The sequence below is a fragment of the Cydia pomonella genome, chromosome 20, assembly GCF_033807575.1.
Source record: "Cydia pomonella isolate Wapato2018A chromosome 20, ilCydPomo1, whole genome shotgun sequence".
Taxonomy (NCBI): Eukaryota; Metazoa; Arthropoda; class Insecta; order Lepidoptera; family Tortricidae; genus Cydia; species Cydia pomonella.
Window position 1 is genome coordinate 1431623 of NC_084722.1, and position 18771 is coordinate 1450393.

Here is an 18771-nt window from a genome sequence, read left to right on the forward strand (position 1 = left end):
CGATTTTAAGAAAAATTGTGACATTCATAATATTAATACTAGAAATAAACATAAGCTCGCCGTGCCCTTCACTCGGCTCCATAAAATTAAAAAATCATTCATGGGTAATTGTGTGAGATTTTATAATAAACTTCCAAACCATATTACTGAGTTACCAATTAATAAATTTAAGAATCATGTAAAGCGTAAACTTATTTCTAAAGCTTATTATACCACACAAGACTACATGAATGATAAAACAACGTGGGATTAATTGTGATTCGAAATGATTAATTATTTATTATATTTGAATAATGATGATGAAATGGATATTCCAATGCATGTATTTCCTTTGTTGTTTTTATTAAATTTTTTTGACATTTAGAATTTATTCTAGAAACAATCTAGACTAGTATTTTTTATACATTTTTTTTGTATGACTGTATTTTGTGAAAGTTTTAGTATTAAATTTGATATATGAATTATATTCATTAGTATTATATATGGAATAATATTTACAACATCAATAAATTGCTCTGATAATTAGATTAAGATAATTATATGTAATACTGTCTTACTATTCATAAGTGCTTGTTTCTAGGCCTACATGAATAAAGTATATTTGAATTGAATTGAAATTAAAAAAGGTCTGGATCTGTCACTGAACGACCTGACTTTAACATACATTATTTGATCATGTAATGTTTTCATCTACCTTCATTTGATGGTAGATTTTGTTTACTTTTATTTAAATACCTAAAGATACAGGTCAGGTAGGTCAGTCAAAAGGCCGCTAATTGGTAATGTTTTGTTGCAACTTGTACGAATGAATTTATACAAAGGGCGGCGTATTTTCATTACACAGTACATGTGGTGCTACTTTAGCTCGTGGATATTTAAAACACTCCATTCGGTCGTGATTCAGTTATATCAACTTAAATCAATTTAAACGAGCAATTCTGGTATATTTATGTATATAGATTTATATATTTCGGGGATCTCAGAAACGGCTCTAACAATTTCGATGAAATTTGCTATATGGAGGTTTTCGGGGGCGAAAAATCGATCTAGCTAGGTCTTATCTCTGGGAAAACGCACATTTTTGAGTTTTTATAAGTTTTCCGGGCAAAGCTCAGTTTTCCAGATATTTGACTATTGTAATAGCTAACCTCCCCAAAAAACGATGGATGGATTGTGTGAAAGAAGATATGAGAAAGAAAGGAGTGAGTGCTGAGGTGACGAAAGATAGAGGAGAATGGAAGAGAAGAATATGTTCTGCTGACCCCACATAACGTGGGATAAGGGCAGGAGGAAGAAGAATAGCTAACCTTCCTGCCGTCAGCAGGAAAAAAATGCTAAGCGGGACAAAATGTTCTATATCTTATACCTTTAAACGAGCAATTCTTGTATATATATATTTCCGGGATCTCGGAAACGGCTCTAACGATTTTGCTGAAATTTGGTATATGGGGGTTTTTGGGATAAACAATCGATCTAGATTAGTCTTATGTTTGGGAAAACGCGTGTTTTCGAGTTTTCATGCGTCTTCTTTCGACGCAGAATATGGTCGCTAATTTCGTGTTACCGGCCACTATCCGTCTGGCCCAGCGGGTTAAGAGTAAGACGCGGACGGCTAGAAACGAGTGTTACGGGTTCGAATCTCGCCCGGTGACTAACTTTTGTTTTTTTTTTATATATGTTTATAATTTTTATTGTTTTAGACAAGTTTAATTTTGTATAAAAATGTAGTTCAGATTATCACCTATACACCACCATATTACAATAAATAGTTTTAACCGAGCAACGCTCGGTCGCCCAGGTACTGAGTATAAAACTATGTGAAGATCATTGTGAACCCTTAACCCGCTTATACATATATAATTTTTGTCATCCACGATGACGCGCAGATTTGTCAAATCTAACCTTTAATAACATGACAATACGAGTCAAGGCAAGCGTCTTCGTGAATGACACGATCTATAGCTACTTTTATTCCCGACTGACAAACGTATAAAGTATGGAAGGTAGAGTTAAGGAACGCAATCACCATAGGCAGAACTTATGCAAAAGTGTCCAGCTGTCAGCTATGAATAATAGTTCCAAATCTCTCCAGAGTAGCGCTAGAGTAGCTAAGAACCTAGGCGTTATTGACGGAGTGAAGTGCGCTGTCAATGATTTGATTTTCTTTTCAAGTATTCTAGGTATTGTAGCGCCACCTATTTAAGGTTTTTTGTGACACTTTTTGGTATATGGAGATTCCATTCCACCTTCAAGGCTAGGATTATGGAGTGTGGAATTAAAAGGAGGCAAATCTCTTATGGCAGAGAACTATTGCAAAAGTGATCAGCTTTCAGCTTTAAATAATAGTTCCTAATCACTCCGGTGGCGCTAGGTAGGCTCATGGATAATAATATATAGATGAAATTGGGGAGGGGCAACAAATAACCCGACCAAATTACGTAGGTTGTTTGTAGTATGTTGTCAGGAATGTTAATTTTGCCGCATTGCGTATGTTCTGTCCCTCACGGGTGCACGCGTATAGCACATCTATATAAATACTAGGTCTATGACATTTAATCGGTGTATTGTGGCGCCACCTATTCATGTTTTTTGATGGACTCTTTTCAAACAGAGATTTTCTTCCTTTTATCACAAAATAAAAAATAAACAGAAGGTCCGTTCCTGCCGTTCTTGAAAATACATACCTAAACTTGCCCGACTCACTAGGGTTGCTTCTGTATTAATTTCGAATTTTAAAAAGGGAGTAGGTAATATAAGTTTACAGACATACATACGTCGATTCGTTTATACATACATCTTATCATGTTTACATTCCGTAGAGACTGCATTTTGACGTACATGACAGTAGGTACAACAGCGCGACTAAGCTCTGCCCGAGAGTGCCCGAGGACGCCTGTAAATATAACGTCTGTGTGCGTGCGGCGAAAATGGCACTTTGTACTGAGCGAACTCTGCTCCGGCGCGCACCGCCGCTATTTACTTTGTACTTTTATACCACACTTCATAGCTAGGATAGTAAATAATACCAGCAATGAAAATAGTAAAATAGACATTTATTTCTGCTCAACTCTTACAATTGCAACATGATGAGTATTCACAACACAACAAGGCCTAACTACGGGCTCGCGCCCTTTGACACTGCGCTAGCACCAATATTCCGACCGCCAACATTAATTCAACTTTAACTCGGTAAATATGGTATATTTTACACTAACTTCTCAATTATTTACACTTATAGTTTTAAGATGCAGTAGGTTCAGACAAAGGGTTTTAAAAAGGCGTCGCGCTTTTTGGATTACAATAGGGAGCGTGCATGAACTGTAGGAGGCAGCACAGGAGCTGTCAGATTTTTGACGCGAAGCGTAAATGTGATGTTTATTGTTCCGATGTAGCCCACAAGATGGCAGAACCTACTATGCACAAGAAAACACTTGACGTGTAAATGTGCATGTTTATGGTTCCGATTCAAACCACAAGATGGCAGACCCTCCAACAGTCCCTATAGGGTATTGACTACTAGTCAAATCAGTTTCTTTTTGAACTGAGAAAACGATTTGCTACTATGGAATTTATATGAAACACTAGCAAATGACGTCACAGTCAAGTTACCTACTTTTTATTTTATTTATTTATTTAATCTTTATTGCACAATACATGAAGAGTACAAATGGCGGACTTAATGCCAGAACGCATTCTCTACCAGTCAACCATGAACCTTTTTACAGTTCTATACGAATTATAAAATATAAATAGTGTCTAAAAATAACTGCTGTCTACGTTTCTTCATTAATGTTGTGGTGTTATTTCGTGCATGGTGTGAAACAATTTATTTTAAATACAGTCAAATACCCTATACGGATGTCATAAATTTAATTATCATTCTTGAGGCCTTTTTCGCACTTCAGCGACTCGAATCCTGAGTTTTTGACTTTTGCTAGTTAAAAAAAATCATGAACTAAGGCCTAAAATGCACTTTAAAAAATTATAATGCATTTTGCACAAAAGCAAAAAAAAATATTTCTATTAATGAGCAAAATTATGCTTGAGGGAACTCAGCGATTGCTGTTTTTATTTTTAAAACACAAAAAAAATTATACTAAAAAAACATGATATCCGTGTTCAGTGAGAGTGAGGGAAGAACACGACCTTACTACACCTTAAAAATTATTTTGAAATAAATTTAGTGCACAATTGAGCTACAACCTTAAATTTGTTAACATTTTTAGACGATCGGGAAAGCACCATAATACAATGTTATATTTACTTTAGCAATAGTTTTGTCGAGAGCCAACAAAACACCGAATTTAAAACGCAATCGATATAAACACCATATCTTCTGTAAAGAAAGACATTTTATACAAGTAGTGCAATATACACAACTTTGTTTATTTTTTTATCAACTTTACCTTTTTTATCGACTATAGATAAAATAAAGGCGCCGGTAACACTTAAATTATTGTGCGTATCAAATATTTTACTATTTTCCATTTTGTAACATCACATTTTCTAATTAAAAAAGGAGTAGATATTTACAAAATAATATAAGATGAGCAGCTGTGTACACAGATTTCATTGCACAACGATTTATTTAAAAAAATCTTTAAATAGTCACACAATGGGACAGTGTCCTTAAAAATATTTAATTTTGTGACCTTATTTTTTATCGCAACTTCTAAACCAAGGCTCGGAAACCGGTTAAATTTCCAAACCGTTATCATGTATTTGGTGCAAAACCTGTTAATTTCGGGTTTGCTCGAAAAACCGGTTTATCAACCGGTTTAGAGCAATAAAAACCGGTTTCTTTCTTGGTAAGTGTCTATTCTATGTTTACGCGGAACACCACCAGGCCGGCCGACCGTGACGTCGCTCGTCGAATAAACCGTTATTTTTAGGTTACAATAAAGTTCTTAAAACGTTCGCGTTCTTATATAAGTTCGGTGGATAACCGAAATAAACCGGTATTTACCGGTATTTTATAAACCGGTTCCAAGCCTTGTTCTAAGCAATAGTTAGCTCTTGTAAGAAACTGTTGGTTTACATAAGGCTTAAGCAATTCAGGCCCGCCATTATGTCTTTATTCCAATAAAAATATGTTTTTTATAACCACAAGCCAGCCTGGGCGAATTAGACATCGTATCCCATTATGTGACATAATATAAACAACTATATTTAGTAGGAAAGCTTAAAGCGGTGGTAAAAAACACCAAATAGCAGCCAAATCGATATGGGAACACCAGTCACGGTCGAATAATGGGTTGATTTTACTTTGATAATTATCATTTTACTCACTAGCGACACACTTTGATAAGTATATTTTTTCTTGGCTCACGTATGACTTGTTTGATAAAAAAATGTAAGTTTTCGGCACATTTTGATAAGTATCATTATTCGGCTGAAATTAATTACCCACACCAAAATGCAGGTGACACACGACACGTTGCCGATCTACCTCTACGCTACGTTACATACGGGAAACCCACTTTATGATGAACGGTCGTAGCTCAGCGGTGAATGTGTTGATAAGAAGTTCACTATTTAAATCATAACTTTGAAAGTTTGAACGACAGACGCAGTAATTTACAAAATACAATCAACCTAGCTACATTTACTATATGCAGTTCATATAACATGTTAAAGACCGATGGTGGTCCCTTATCGCTCGGCCCTCCACTTACTTAAATGTCAACAGCGGCAAATGTACACGTTATTATCCTAAAGCGACGCAACTCATTTCCCCGTTTTGCGAATTTGGTGTTTTTTGCAATGTATTTTGGTGTTTTATACTTTTTAGAAATAGTGAAAGGTTTAAATGGTAATTCTATTTGAGACGGAAAAAGTTTCAATGTTACGCAAATAGCAGTTTATACAAAGTTTTGTTTTTAACTTTAGCCATACACTGAGAAGTGAATTTTAAAATTTTGTTGAACAACTTTTATTATGGGAAGTTACCCGAAATCGGGAAAAATATTGCTGTCTTAATTAAAGATCGACATCAATATTTAACCGGCCGCCGTGTTTCAACAGACAACTTTTTCACGATTTCGTGGTGTAAAGTATAGCTAACTTGTATTTATAAAGACTTCAAAAACAAATTGGCGTGTATTATCCTATCTCCGTCTCTTTCTTTAAAGAAAAAACCAATAGTTCCCAGAGTTGCATCACAATTACAGTAAACATCAGTTAATAATCAAAATAAAATTCAATAAATACAAAGCTCCATACTAAGATGAAATAATTTACACAAATCATCAAATTAAAAAACAAGCATCATACAAATTAAAAAACACATACATTGCCTTGTCATGATCTTCTAAATCCTAAAATATACGCCATCTTAAATTAATAGAAAAAAAAAGAAAATCCTCATAATACTATTTCGCTATAATACTTACTGCCGAGTGACAGGACCTGTCAGATGACAGTTGCTTATGACATGACTAGCTGTCAATAAGAACTGTTAGATATCATTGGAGTGATTCATGATTGTGCTGGATTGGTTAGTATTTCTGAAAGAGATCTCTAGGATACTTATTTTATTTTGTAAAAATGTGTACCCTAGTCTGAATACATACGACCATAATTTTAATGTTGTAATAACTATTAAAGATAGGAAGACATTAAGATAATAAACATAGGAATAAATATTTAGATGGAATTCATATAGTCGATGTAGATGGCGCTGTACGGCCCCTTACATCATGTAGCAACTAGTTTATCGTTTGACAATCCACAGTCACCAAAATACGTATGACGCCATAAAACGCTATCAATTTACCTCTCAACAAGCTATATGTTTCATTACTAAAGTCGATTTAGTATTCCCTTCCTTAGTCTACGTTTGCACTTATTTAATAGATGAGAATTCTTAGCTTATCAGAACCAATCCAGTACGAATCAACTATCGGTATCATTGTTAAATCATAATACACCTTATGTTAACAAGAGTGGTTCAGTACTGTCAAAATCACAATAAAAATTACTGATTATAACTGTCAAACTAGTAAAAACGGCGGACGCCAGAATAAGAGTGTTATTAAAACAAACAGCAAACTTAGAATATTTATAAGAATAATAGTATTATAATAGAATAACAAGTTAACAATACTCTTAGAAAATATTTTTGTTCAAAGTATTTTTTTATATTTAAACTGTCAATCAAATGAGTTACATACCATTGACAATCTTTTGGCTCTTTTGAGTGTTGCCGACCTTTTTGTATAGTTTAAATTTATAAGAGTATTATTAACATACAGTACTAGTACAATTAATAATGCATTGAGCCAGCAAATTAGAAGCGTAACGCCTTAGCAGTAGGGTTTAGAATATAAGCACCGAGTTACTGGACTCTTTAACATTAAATACCGACAGACGCGGGGTATGATGACTTATAAATTAATGAAATAAAAAATATATCCGAAATGAGTAGACACTTAATAAAATAAGAAAGAACACATACTTACATTATTGTACAATATAATATGAAATTAATAAATTGAAATTGGTCTAAAAAACCAAATAGTTTAGTATGTTTTACTTTACTACAATGCAGTTCAAATTTAAATGTGACCTGTGATTTCTTGCATGAATAAATTTACATAATAGTATAATCTTTTGTCGGTGTTATCTATACTTAAATTTTAAAATTATAAGTCACCATACCATACGTTACGACTAATCATAGTAAACGCAATTGCATACAAATCGAATAAATAAACTAATTATTTCAAATACTTTGACAATTTCTGATTTTGACGACATTGCAATTTGATCAAAGTAACAAAGGAAATTTATAAGCATATAAGTTTTTTTTATTATATCTCAGACTTCTGTCCAAAATACAGTTACAAAAATATATCAAAACATATCATAAGATTCATAAGACTTTGTCAAGGCCTAAGTTAAGCAAAAACAGCCTTACACCTAGTATTTAAAATCCATAATGCAATGTCGACATTATTATAAAACTAAATACATGTGAATGATACTAAAACGTTAAATAAAGATATCATAAGAACCCTAGATAGGACAATAAGATATGTTTATCAGTTGAAACATTTGAAAAGTTTAACTTTTGGAAAATATAGATTTTTTAGAAGTGCCTTATCGCCAAAGGTGGCGAATTGTAAAACCTACGGAACACTAAATGCAAAAAAATCATCACCAATTTGTTCTTTTTCAATTTTTGTGACGTCGTCAAAATGGCTACTTTGTATAGTGTAAATAAGGCACATTATTGCGTATCACTCGCTAACCTTAATATTTACAATTTTATTAATAAATAAAATATACTCGCTTCGGTTAAGTATAAAAATAATTTCATAAAGCCAAAAACGGAATCTAAAACATTATTTGAGAAGTTTAGGCAAAACAATATGTTTATGTCAGTAATTCGCTGTATTATTTATCAATATGAATTATTAAAAATGTGTATATGTGTAATGTATTAGTTGATATTTATCAAAGGAAAATCAACTTATCAAAGTTAACTCATACCGATCCTGAATTGTAAAATTATTTAAATACGTAACCTACTCTAGTAACTCTATTGCATTTTGGAGTAGCATCACATACCTGTCGTCCAATGAAAAAATACATTATTTATTTAAACTTTCATAAAAAAATACAGAGACAATTATTAATCATATTTCACGACATAAATGTCTAATTTTAACACAACAACATTGTATTGTCTTCAGGACGACGGTCAGGTATGAGACGTTTCCACCGACGCTTGGCATTGCTTCCAAACCAAACACCAAAAATACCGTCCTCGTATTTCTTTAGTTATCGAAACAATGTCAAATATAATTTTAGTAATATAAAAAACGTTACTTCAAAAAATCAGATATCAAACTTATTACCGAAGTCCGCGAGATGTCACTGACATTTGGTAAATATACGATAAAAGCAAAGCCTGTACCGGACAGGGCATCGCTGATCCAATTTTACATCGTCCTAAAAATCTGAACTAATTCGTCAATTTTTTTAAAACATTATTTATACAAAATTACAGATAACAAAAGTCTCCAGTTATCTTAGCTCCCTGTTGTACAGCAATGAAACATGTTTAGCCAGCGACACCTTTTCTACCAGACCTCGTTTGTCCGTCAGCCGCGCTCACACCTCGTCGGGCGCCATGTTGTCGGTGTGGTTGGGCTGCGGGGAGGGCTGCGGCGAGGGCTGCGGGGAGGGCGGCGCCTTCACGGTGGCCTCGAGCGCTCTAATACGGTTCTCTTGTTTCACTATCACGGATTTCAGTTTTCGGATCTCGTCCATTAGGTCGGAGAGCTGTTTCTCCTGTAGAAACGAAGTTTTCACATGTTTGAATAGAATAACTGTTTCTTAAAGAAAGTGGTTAAAGACGAAGTTAATCTCGCGGCCTTGTAACTAGTGCCGCTACTAAAAATAAGTTAATGATCCCCTTTTTACTTCTGAACCTTGTTTATTATTCGTTATTTTTGTTCGCATCTACCGCTCTGACGCTTATGACCGCAGCAGTTTAATTTATTGTTTGATTTCGTTCTCTTTGGCTTTGTGTCACGTCTATTGTCTGTATATATACATTTTTTATTTAAAATTCCTTCAATGAGATTTTAGCGAACTGCCTTTACTTACCAATTTTCTACAAAAATACTTACAATGACGGCAGTAACAGCGGGCGGAGGCGTGGCGCTGGCCGGCGTGACGCACTGACTGTCGTCCCTCTTGTGCGCGGGCGTCGGGGAGCTGTCCTTGTCGCGCTCGCGCTCCTTGGCGCCCGCGAGGGCGTTGGCCTTCTTGGTGACGTGCAGCTGCGTGGCGGCGCGGCCCGACACGTAGCCGCCCTGCACGACAAGAGCGCGCTCCTGTAGTTGGTTAGGGGACTCCCTAGCTTTAGCATCTGTCTGGGTCCGGGTTTGTTGGCGGTGGGGGTAACCGTGTGTGTGAGGCAAACTCCATTTAAAAAATAATTTTATTTGTAAAATATATAAATAGCATTATACTCATAATTACAGAATCCCTTAGTGATTCGGATAGGAAAACTAACTCCACACGACTTTAAGTGACAAAATTTGAAGCACCATGTCATATTTTTTTAGAAATCTTATGTCCAACTTTTAATTACAAAGTCTGTGCAGATTTAACTTGGCCAAGATAGTCAAGCCGATGAGTCTTAAATATTTATTCGATTCGAATCTGGTCACAGACTCTGGAGGCCTTAAAGTCTTGGCTTTAAAGGCAATAAAATACTGATGACGCTTCGGAAATAATGACAAAATGAAAGTATTGAACATTTCTACATAAAACAATAGCCCATGTATAAATAAAGATACTCATTTTACGTGTCTTAACCGTATCAAAAACAAATCGAGAGAAAACTCGAAATTCCGCAACACACTTCGCCGTGTTTGTCCAAATATTTGTGTCACATCTCTTTCCTTAATACAGTCAAAAGAAAGAGAGGCCTACCCATATTTGAGAAAAACAACAAAGTGAGTTGCTCGTCTAATGATCTGTCAATATAGTTGTTAGTTCAAACGTGTATTATAACAAAATCCATAGTTATCACATAAACAGTAACACACACACACACACACACGGGAAAATTAAAAAGTTAGAGGAAGCCAACAGGTTGAAGCCAGACAAATGCTATAATAACAACAACCGTCTCTTTCTTCACGGTCATTATTTTGAACCAAAGAAAGAGACGTCAAATCAGTATCAGTACTGCATATTTACATAGAGAAGGTTGGTTATTTATAATATTATTTCACATGGTTATTATTCTTAGAAGACAAATAAAATTACATTCCACCCTTTTTATCAACCTTTTCTAGGTAACAACATTGTTAACAAAACACGTTCCATTAGGTTTAAAAAAAAAGAGTTTTATAGTCTTGGTTTTTTGATATGAATAAATACATAACTGTTAACAAACAAAATTAATAGTAACAAATACCTACTCAATTGCCAAAATACGAGGTTCCTGCCAGAAGATTTATTAATTACTAATGAGTTTTTATTGTCAACAGACGGAACAAATAAATTAGCTTATTTCTAAATGTGATAATTATCAAAGTAAAATCGATTGTCGCAAACGAAATTTTATACCATGAGTAACTGTCTTGAATTTATTAACTGTCAAGTTTATCGCGAAAAAAATCGGTGATAATTATCAATGTAAAATCGATAACTACAAACGCAATTTTATATAAACGCATATGAACTCACTATTGATAACTGTCACATTTTTCAAGAATGAGACTCTGATAATTATCAAAGTAAAATCGAATCCCTTCAAACGCAGGTATATACTGTGAGTACTATCCATTATGCAATTATTACTATTATGCAATTCGAAAATATGGTCAAAAGTAACACTTTTTTTCGTTATTCACGTCAAGCTAAATTATTAATAAGTGTATTAAAATGCCCAAATACAAAACTTAGCTTCGGTCCTCCATTATATAATGTTAGTAAAAAACCATGCCTACACAGACAAACCTTTGACGATGTTGCTTATCGAGGTCATTCCACGACTAGAAAAAACACCTTGCTCGCGTTACGTTAACGTGGAATGACCTGTTCTAGTAACTTATTATATAAAATATCAATAAAAGTCATGTACTTAATTTACATTGCGTGATTCTATTTCTACTTGCTCCTATGCAAGTAGAATTTGTTATAACGATCCACGAATAAAAACGTAAGTTATTTCCTCTCTGGAAATAATTCAACGCGTACTTCGGAGATTTGTATTCCGAAGCCTCGTAAACGTCAGCTACGGTTCCGTGGCTCCGACCCACACAGTTGGTTTCCAAAGTTCATGAGAAACTGTTGGCGTTTCATATCGGTGGTAACATCCCTCATGGGTGGTCCCGTTCCCACAAAGACAACCTGTCAAGTTATACCTCCTGCAGGGGAGGGTGGGGTACCTTGAGCGACATGGTGCAGGGCTCGGCGTCCTCGCCGCCGGCCCAGTCGTCGGGGTACAAGGTGTACTCCCGCAGGGGAGGGTGGGGTACCTTGAGCGACATGGTGCAGGGCTCGGCGTCCTCGCCGCCGGCCCAGTCGTCGGGGTACAAGGTGTACTCCCGCAGGGGAGGGTGGGGTACCTTGAGCGACATGGTGCAGGGCTCGGCGTCCTCGCCGCCGGCCCAGTCGTCGGGGTACAAGGTGTACTCCCGCAGGGGAGGGTGGGGTACCTTGAGCGACATGGTGCAGGGCTCGGCGTCCTCGCCGCCGGCCCAGTCGTCGGGGTACAAGGTGTACTCCCGCAGGGGAGGGTGGGGTACCTTGAGCGACATGGTGCAGGGCTCGGCGTCCTCGCCGCCGGCCCAGTCGTCGGGGTACAAGGTGTACTCCCGCAGGGGAGGGTGGGGTACCTTTAGCGACATGGTGTAGGGCTCGGCGTCCTCGCCGCCGGCCCAGTCGTCGGGGTACAAGGTGTACTCCCGCAGGGGAGGGTGGGGTACCTTGAGCGACATGGTGCAGGGCTCGGCGTCCTCGCCGCCGGCCCAGTCGTCGGGGTACAAGGTGTACTCCCGCAGGGGAGGGTGGGGTACCTTGAGCAACATGGTGCAGGGCTCGGCGTCCTCGCCGCCGGCCCAGTCGTCGGGGTACAAGGTGTACTCCCGCAGGGGAGGGTGGGGTACCTTGAGCGACATGGTGCAGGGCTCGGCGTCCTCGCCGCCGGCCCAGTCGTCGGGGTACAAGGTGTACTCCCGCAGGGGAGGGTGGGGTACCTTGAGCAACATGGTGCAGGGCTCGGCGTCCTCGCCGCCGGCCCAGTCGTCGGGGTACAAGGTGTACTCCCGCAGGGGAGGGTGGGGTACCTTGAGCGACATGATGCAGGGCTCGGCGTCCTCGCCGCCGGCCCAGTCGTCGGGGTACAAGATGTACTCCCGCAGGGGAGGGTGGGGTACCTTGAGCGACATGGTGCAGGGTTCGGCGTCCTCGCCGCCGGCCCAGTCGTGGGGGTACAAGGTGTACTCCCGCAGGGGAGGGTGGGGTACCTTGAGCGACATGGTGCAGGGCTCGGCGTCCTCGCCCTGGCCCAGTCGTCGGGGTACAAGGTGTACTCCCGCAGGGGAGGGTGGGGTACCTTGAGCGACAAGGTGCAGGGCTCGGCGTCCTCGCCGCCGGCCCAGTCGTCGGGGTACAAGGTGTACTCCCGCAGGGGAGGGTGGGGTACCTTGAGCGACATGGTGCAGGGCTCGGCGTCCTCGCCCTGGCCCAGTCGTCGGGGTACAAGGTGTACTCCCGCAGGGGAGGGTGGGGTACCTTGAGCGACAAGGTGCAGGGCTCGGCGTCCTCGCCGCCGGCCCAGTCGTCGGGGTACAAGGTGTACTCCCGCAGGGGAGGGTGGGGTACCTTGAGCGACATGGTGCAGGGCTCGGCGTCCTCGCCGCCGGCCCAGTCGTCGGGGTACAAGGTGTACTCCCGCAGGGGAGGGTGGGGTACCTTGAGCGACATGGTGCAGGGCTCGGCGTCCTCGCCGCCGGCCCAGTCGTCGGGGTACAAGGTGTACTCCCGCAGGGGAGGGTGGGGTACCTTGAGCGACATGGTGCAGGGCTCGGCGTCCTCGCCGCCGGCCCAGTCGTCGGGGTACAAGGTGTACTCCCGCAGGGGAGGGTGGGGTACCTTGAGCGACATGGTGCAGGGCTCGGCGTCCTCGCCGCCGGCCCAGTCGTCGGCCGTGAGCGAGGCCTCGTCGCTGAGCGTGTCGGGGTACAGGTCCTCTTGGAAAAGCTCCGACTTGCGCGGCACGGTCATGGACACCACCTGGGATCAAAGGAATGCTACATTATTGCAGAGGCCGGGAAAGGATGTCGTGGATGAGTTTCGATTTTGTCGGACAACGCGAAGTGGGGTCTGCTGAGAAATAAGGTAAAAAATTTAAATTTTATATATATAGTAGTAAATTATGATTATTTAATAATCATAATTTACTACTATATATATATATATATATACTATTTATTTTATTGATTAAAACTGATTCTTACCTGACACAGGCCAGAGTTATTGAGCCTGTAGAATTTGGCAATTTCACAAGTAGCAACATCGCAACCTCGCTTAGGCATCATGCCGATACCTAAAACAATAATAAACATATCACCTTGCACACGCAATTTTCATATCAATATACGATCATAATCAGGATGAAAGCACCAGTAATAGACATAATTTATCATTTTAAATAATCTAAGTCAAACTTATGCATTTGTTCGTAACAGTTAATTTATATATCTAGAACCTAGTCTGGGACCGCAGGATATTATTTTAATGTTAATAAGGATTTTTCTTTTAAATAAATAATTCATATTCTTAAAATACTAGGCATAACCATTGATTCTCTATTGGCATTATTTTAAAATAAAAATAAGACCGGGACAGAGTGTCCATTACTGGTACCTGTCAGTTTAAAGTGTCCAACACTGGTCACCGGTCACTGGTCCAGCACCGTCTGGGCTATGAAAATCGCTGCCAACTTATCTTAATCTGACTCTACTCTCAAATGGCTCGTTAAGCCAGTGGAGGGTAGATGAAAACATTACATGATCAAATAATGTAGGTTAAAGTCAGGTCGTTCAGTGACAGATCCAGGCGGTGTTGTATTTTGTTGGTTAACCAATAAATGTTATAACTACCCGAAAATGTAGAAATCGTTTGTTTACTTTTATTTAAATACCTAAAGATTTACCCCCTTATTGATAAACGTCTACTAAAGTTCACAAGCCGCAAATAATCGTTTGTCCCTTTCCATCTTACCAATACGTCGGAAAGGGACAAACGATTATTAGCGGCTTGTCAACGTTAGTAGACGTTTATGAATAAGGGGGATAGAGTATAGCTGTCTAACATTAATAGTTTGTTGGTTACAAACCTCTCTGCGGGTCTGGCGTTTGGAAGGTGTTGATGTAGTGCACGAACGGCGGTTCCGGCGTTACCTGCAAAAATGTGAATTAAGTATGTAAAAAGGCTAGGTAAATTACATTTATTACTTACACACGCTAGGGTTCGAAAGGATAATTATCAATGATAGTTATCTTGATAATAATTTGATTTGTACACCTGATAATTATCGATTTGATAATAACTTAAAATTTATAAAATGCGGTATGTTTAAAAACAAATCCCGCGTGAATTGGAACGTTGATAGTTGCGTTATTGCGTTAAATAAATATAGCACCATCCATACCTGAGATAATTATCCGATATTTATCATTATCAAAGCTATTAATACCTCAACTCAAAACGTACCCCAACTTAAAAATAATAAAATAAAATATAAAACAATCCCAATCTTGGGCAACTAGTTTTTACATACAATACAAACCTACATACATACAAATAGTGTTTAGAATAAGTCATAATCATAAATACTTAGATAAATAGTTCACAAGATAAGATCGGGTACACAAAAACTGTAAATGAGTGCAACATTCGCCGATAAACGTCATGTTTAATGTAAATGTATATTGTACCAGCACCGCAGCCAAATAACACTAGAACCTACTCATAGTGTTGTGAAATTGTTCCTGCTGGTGAGTAAGGTTGCCAGAGCTCAACGAGGGGGGGTTTAGGGTCGGCAACACGCATGTAACTCCTCCGGAGTTGCAGGCGTACATAGGCTACGGAGACTGCTTACCATCAGGCGGGCCGTATGCTTGTTTGCCACCGACGTAGTATAAAGAAAAATTGTACTAACTTCTTTTGATATATAATAATAAAAACCGGCCAAGGGCATGTCGGGCCACGCTCAGTGTAGGGTTCCGTAGTTACTCTTCCGTCACAATAAGCTAAACTGGAGCTTAAAGTATAGTAAATTGTTAACCAAGGGATGAATCGGTACCTTTCACGCGAGTTAAACATATAGGCAAATTTGCATAATCAGTACCTAATTAAAGTAAGTCTTTTTACTATGAAGGGGAAACTTTTTGCGATAACTCAAAAACAGCTAAACTGATCATGTCCGCTATAGTTTTCATTGAATGTCTTTCTTAAGCTCTACTTCCACGATTTTTTTTTTCATTTTTTGGACCTATGGTTCAAAAGTTAGAGGGGGGGGGGACACATTTTTTTTCTTTCAGAGCGATTATCTCCGAATATATTCACTTTATCAAAAAAAGTGTCTTGAAAACCCCTATTAGTTTTGAAAGACCTTTCCAACGATACTCAACACTCTAGGGTTGAAGCGAAAAATAATTTCACCCCCACTTTACGTGTAGGGGAGGCACCCTAAAAAAAAAAAAATTTTAGATTTTATTGTACGACTTTGTCGGCTTTATTGATTTATATATACATGCCAAATTTCAGCTTTCTAGCACTAATCACCACGGAGCAAAGCCTCGGACAGACAGACGGACATGGCGAAACTATAAGGGTTCCTAGTTGATTACGGAACCCTAAAATAGTACATTACGATACAAGTGCGAAAAATAGTAAATTCGAAACGAGTGGCGATAAATTAAAACACGACCGAAGGGAGTGTTTTAAGTCGACACGAGTTGCGAATTACCTATTCGCACATGTATCGTACAACGTTTTACAGTACATATGGCCCTTTAAATGTTCGACACAGTAACGTAATATGCTACTTCTCGCACTAGTGCTATAAAGTAGCCCAATATGTACTGTAAAAGAGTATAATCATCTGTATAACGAGTAAGCCCGGGCGCCGCAGACGCACCTCGAAGTAGCGAATGACCGAGTCGCCCTTGCCGCACAGGTACACGAGGTTGGTGTCGGGGTCGTAGAGCGGGAACATGACGCCGTTGCTGGTGTCGATCTCCACCGTCACGATGGGCTCGCCCAGCGCGTCCGGCGTGCGCAGCGAGTACTGCCGCTCCGACATGCGGCTGAAACTGTTCCCCCGACTGATGTAATGTATGTCAAGCCCGACCACAAATTATGATCATTGTCGTTCCGTTATACAAGTATATTAAAAACACAGTGTTGAAGATTTAAAGTGAAGTGTTTTAAGTTTTAACAAAAGTGCATTCTCTGCCATACAACTCTTTAAATTATGTGTTTTGAACATTACAAAACAAAGACTTGGCTTAAAGGACTCGCATCCCGGCCATAAATGTAAAAAAAAAAATATATGATCATTGTCAAGAGGGCGATTTATTCTCATGTATACGGTGACCGTTCCGTTTAGTATGAAAAATTTAGTTCCAATGAAATTCCGCAATGTGGCGCGTGATCATATATTACTGGTCAGGCTTTATACACCGTGTTTTTTTTATTTCCGTTAATTTCAAGGGTGCATTCTTGAGCTTAAATTAAGCTAAAAAAATTTTGGACCCGGCTATGTCCTTAAACTACGTCCAAAAAAGAGGTATGGGCATTGTGAATGTCATCTCGCTTTGTGTGGTAGGGCACAGCACAGCGGATGTCATTCCAGATCTAGAGCAGAGCCCAACTGGGGAAGTACCTCCACCTTACAGAAAATCGCAGCCAAATAACACTAGACCCTACTCATAGTGTTGTGTCCCTGCCGATGAGTAAGGTTGCCAGAGCTCAACGAGGGGCGGGAGGGGGTTAGGGTCGGCAACGCGCATGTAACTCCTCTGGAGTTGCAGGCGTACATAGGCTACGGATACTGCTTACCATCAGGCGGGCCGTATGCTTGTTTGCCACCGACGTAGTATAAAAAAAAAAGTTCCAATGAAATTCCGCAATGTGGCGCGTGTTCATATATTACTGGTCAGGCTTTATACACCATGTTTTTTTTATTTCCGTTAATTTCAAGGGTGCATTCTTGAGCATAAATTAAGCAACTGTCTCTAAGACACTTGTATTCTAATTTACTCCATTTCGGAGATAATCAGTAATTTATTTTTTATCTTATAAGGCCCTCACGAGCGTATACACTTGCCTCAGGGCCTGTTTACATATTGATTAATGTTTAGTACGAGTGTGTACATTTGCTACTAAACGTAAATACTATCTCGAACCATTGATGTTCGAAATGACATTGATAAGTCATAGTTTTCAATTGTTTGGTTGAGTTAAATGTAATGCCCGTGTTACAACAACGCTATATGCAACATTTAATTACTTTTCATATATATATATATATATATATTTTTTAATGAACTATGCCATTTAGTTTCCTTAAACGTACTTAACCATACCCCAGAGTTAACGAAATTCAATAAAAACACGGTGTATATAATCTAATAATAGAATCGGACACCAATCGACCTAGTCCCACAGCAAGCTCAATAAAGCTTATGTTGTGGGTACTGAACGACGGACCCCGAAAGATTTTAACCACGCATTTCTAAGGCCAAAAGGAGGAAAAAATGTTATATGAGTTTAAGTTTTATTATGAGTGAGTTTTATTATTATTTATTAAGTAAATTTCGCCAAAAAACGAAAAAAAATTTTTTATTTTCTGATTGTGTTTGTACATTAAAAGTAAATGTTATTGGTAAAACTAGCACTTGATGACTATCAATGACTACGTCGCATAATGGCATTGCACTAAGTAACAATAAGATGTTTTTTTTTTATTGGTATTAACTCTGAAACTAGGCGAATTCCAGAAAAGTTTATATGACATTTTAGTCTTTAAATGTGATCAGGAATCTTCTCTTCTTTAATTTAAAAGCAGGGCTCTTGTCGGTGCAGCTTAATGAAGTTGTCTCCTACTTGGTCGATCCGAAGCCAGCCCTTTAGTGTCCTGGTACGACACGGCTCCTACATGCTCCTTTACTTGGTGATCAGGAATATACTATTAAAATCTTTCGGGTTCCTCGTGTTACACGGTGTATATAA

At 38.8% G+C, this 18771-nt stretch overlaps 1 protein-coding gene across 4 annotated transcripts in view; it reads right to left on the reverse strand.

Moving 5' to 3' along the window:
- Window positions 1–3032: 3032 nt before the first annotated feature.
- The window catches only part of LOC133529079 (coronin-1C-A), a 42969-nt gene continuing 27230 nt past the window's right edge, over window positions 3033–18771 (reverse strand). For 3 of the 4 annotated variants that reach the window (XM_061866696.1, XM_061866699.1, XM_061866698.1), the window contains 6 exons: window positions 16676–16850; window positions 14870–14933; window positions 13989–14077; window positions 13624–13764; window positions 9639–9845; window positions 3033–9297 (listed from right to left, as the gene is read on the reverse strand). In XM_061866696.1, coding sequence (XP_061722680.1) covers window positions 9118–9297; window positions 9639–9845; window positions 13624–13764; window positions 13989–14077; window positions 14870–14933; window positions 16676–16850 — 856 coding nt within the window. In that variant the 3' untranslated portion in view covers window positions 3033–9117. The remainder of the gene's footprint in view (window positions 9298–9638; window positions 9846–13623; window positions 13765–13988; window positions 14078–14869; window positions 14934–16675; window positions 16851–18771) is intronic. The other variant, XM_061866697.1, reaches the window with a different exon arrangement.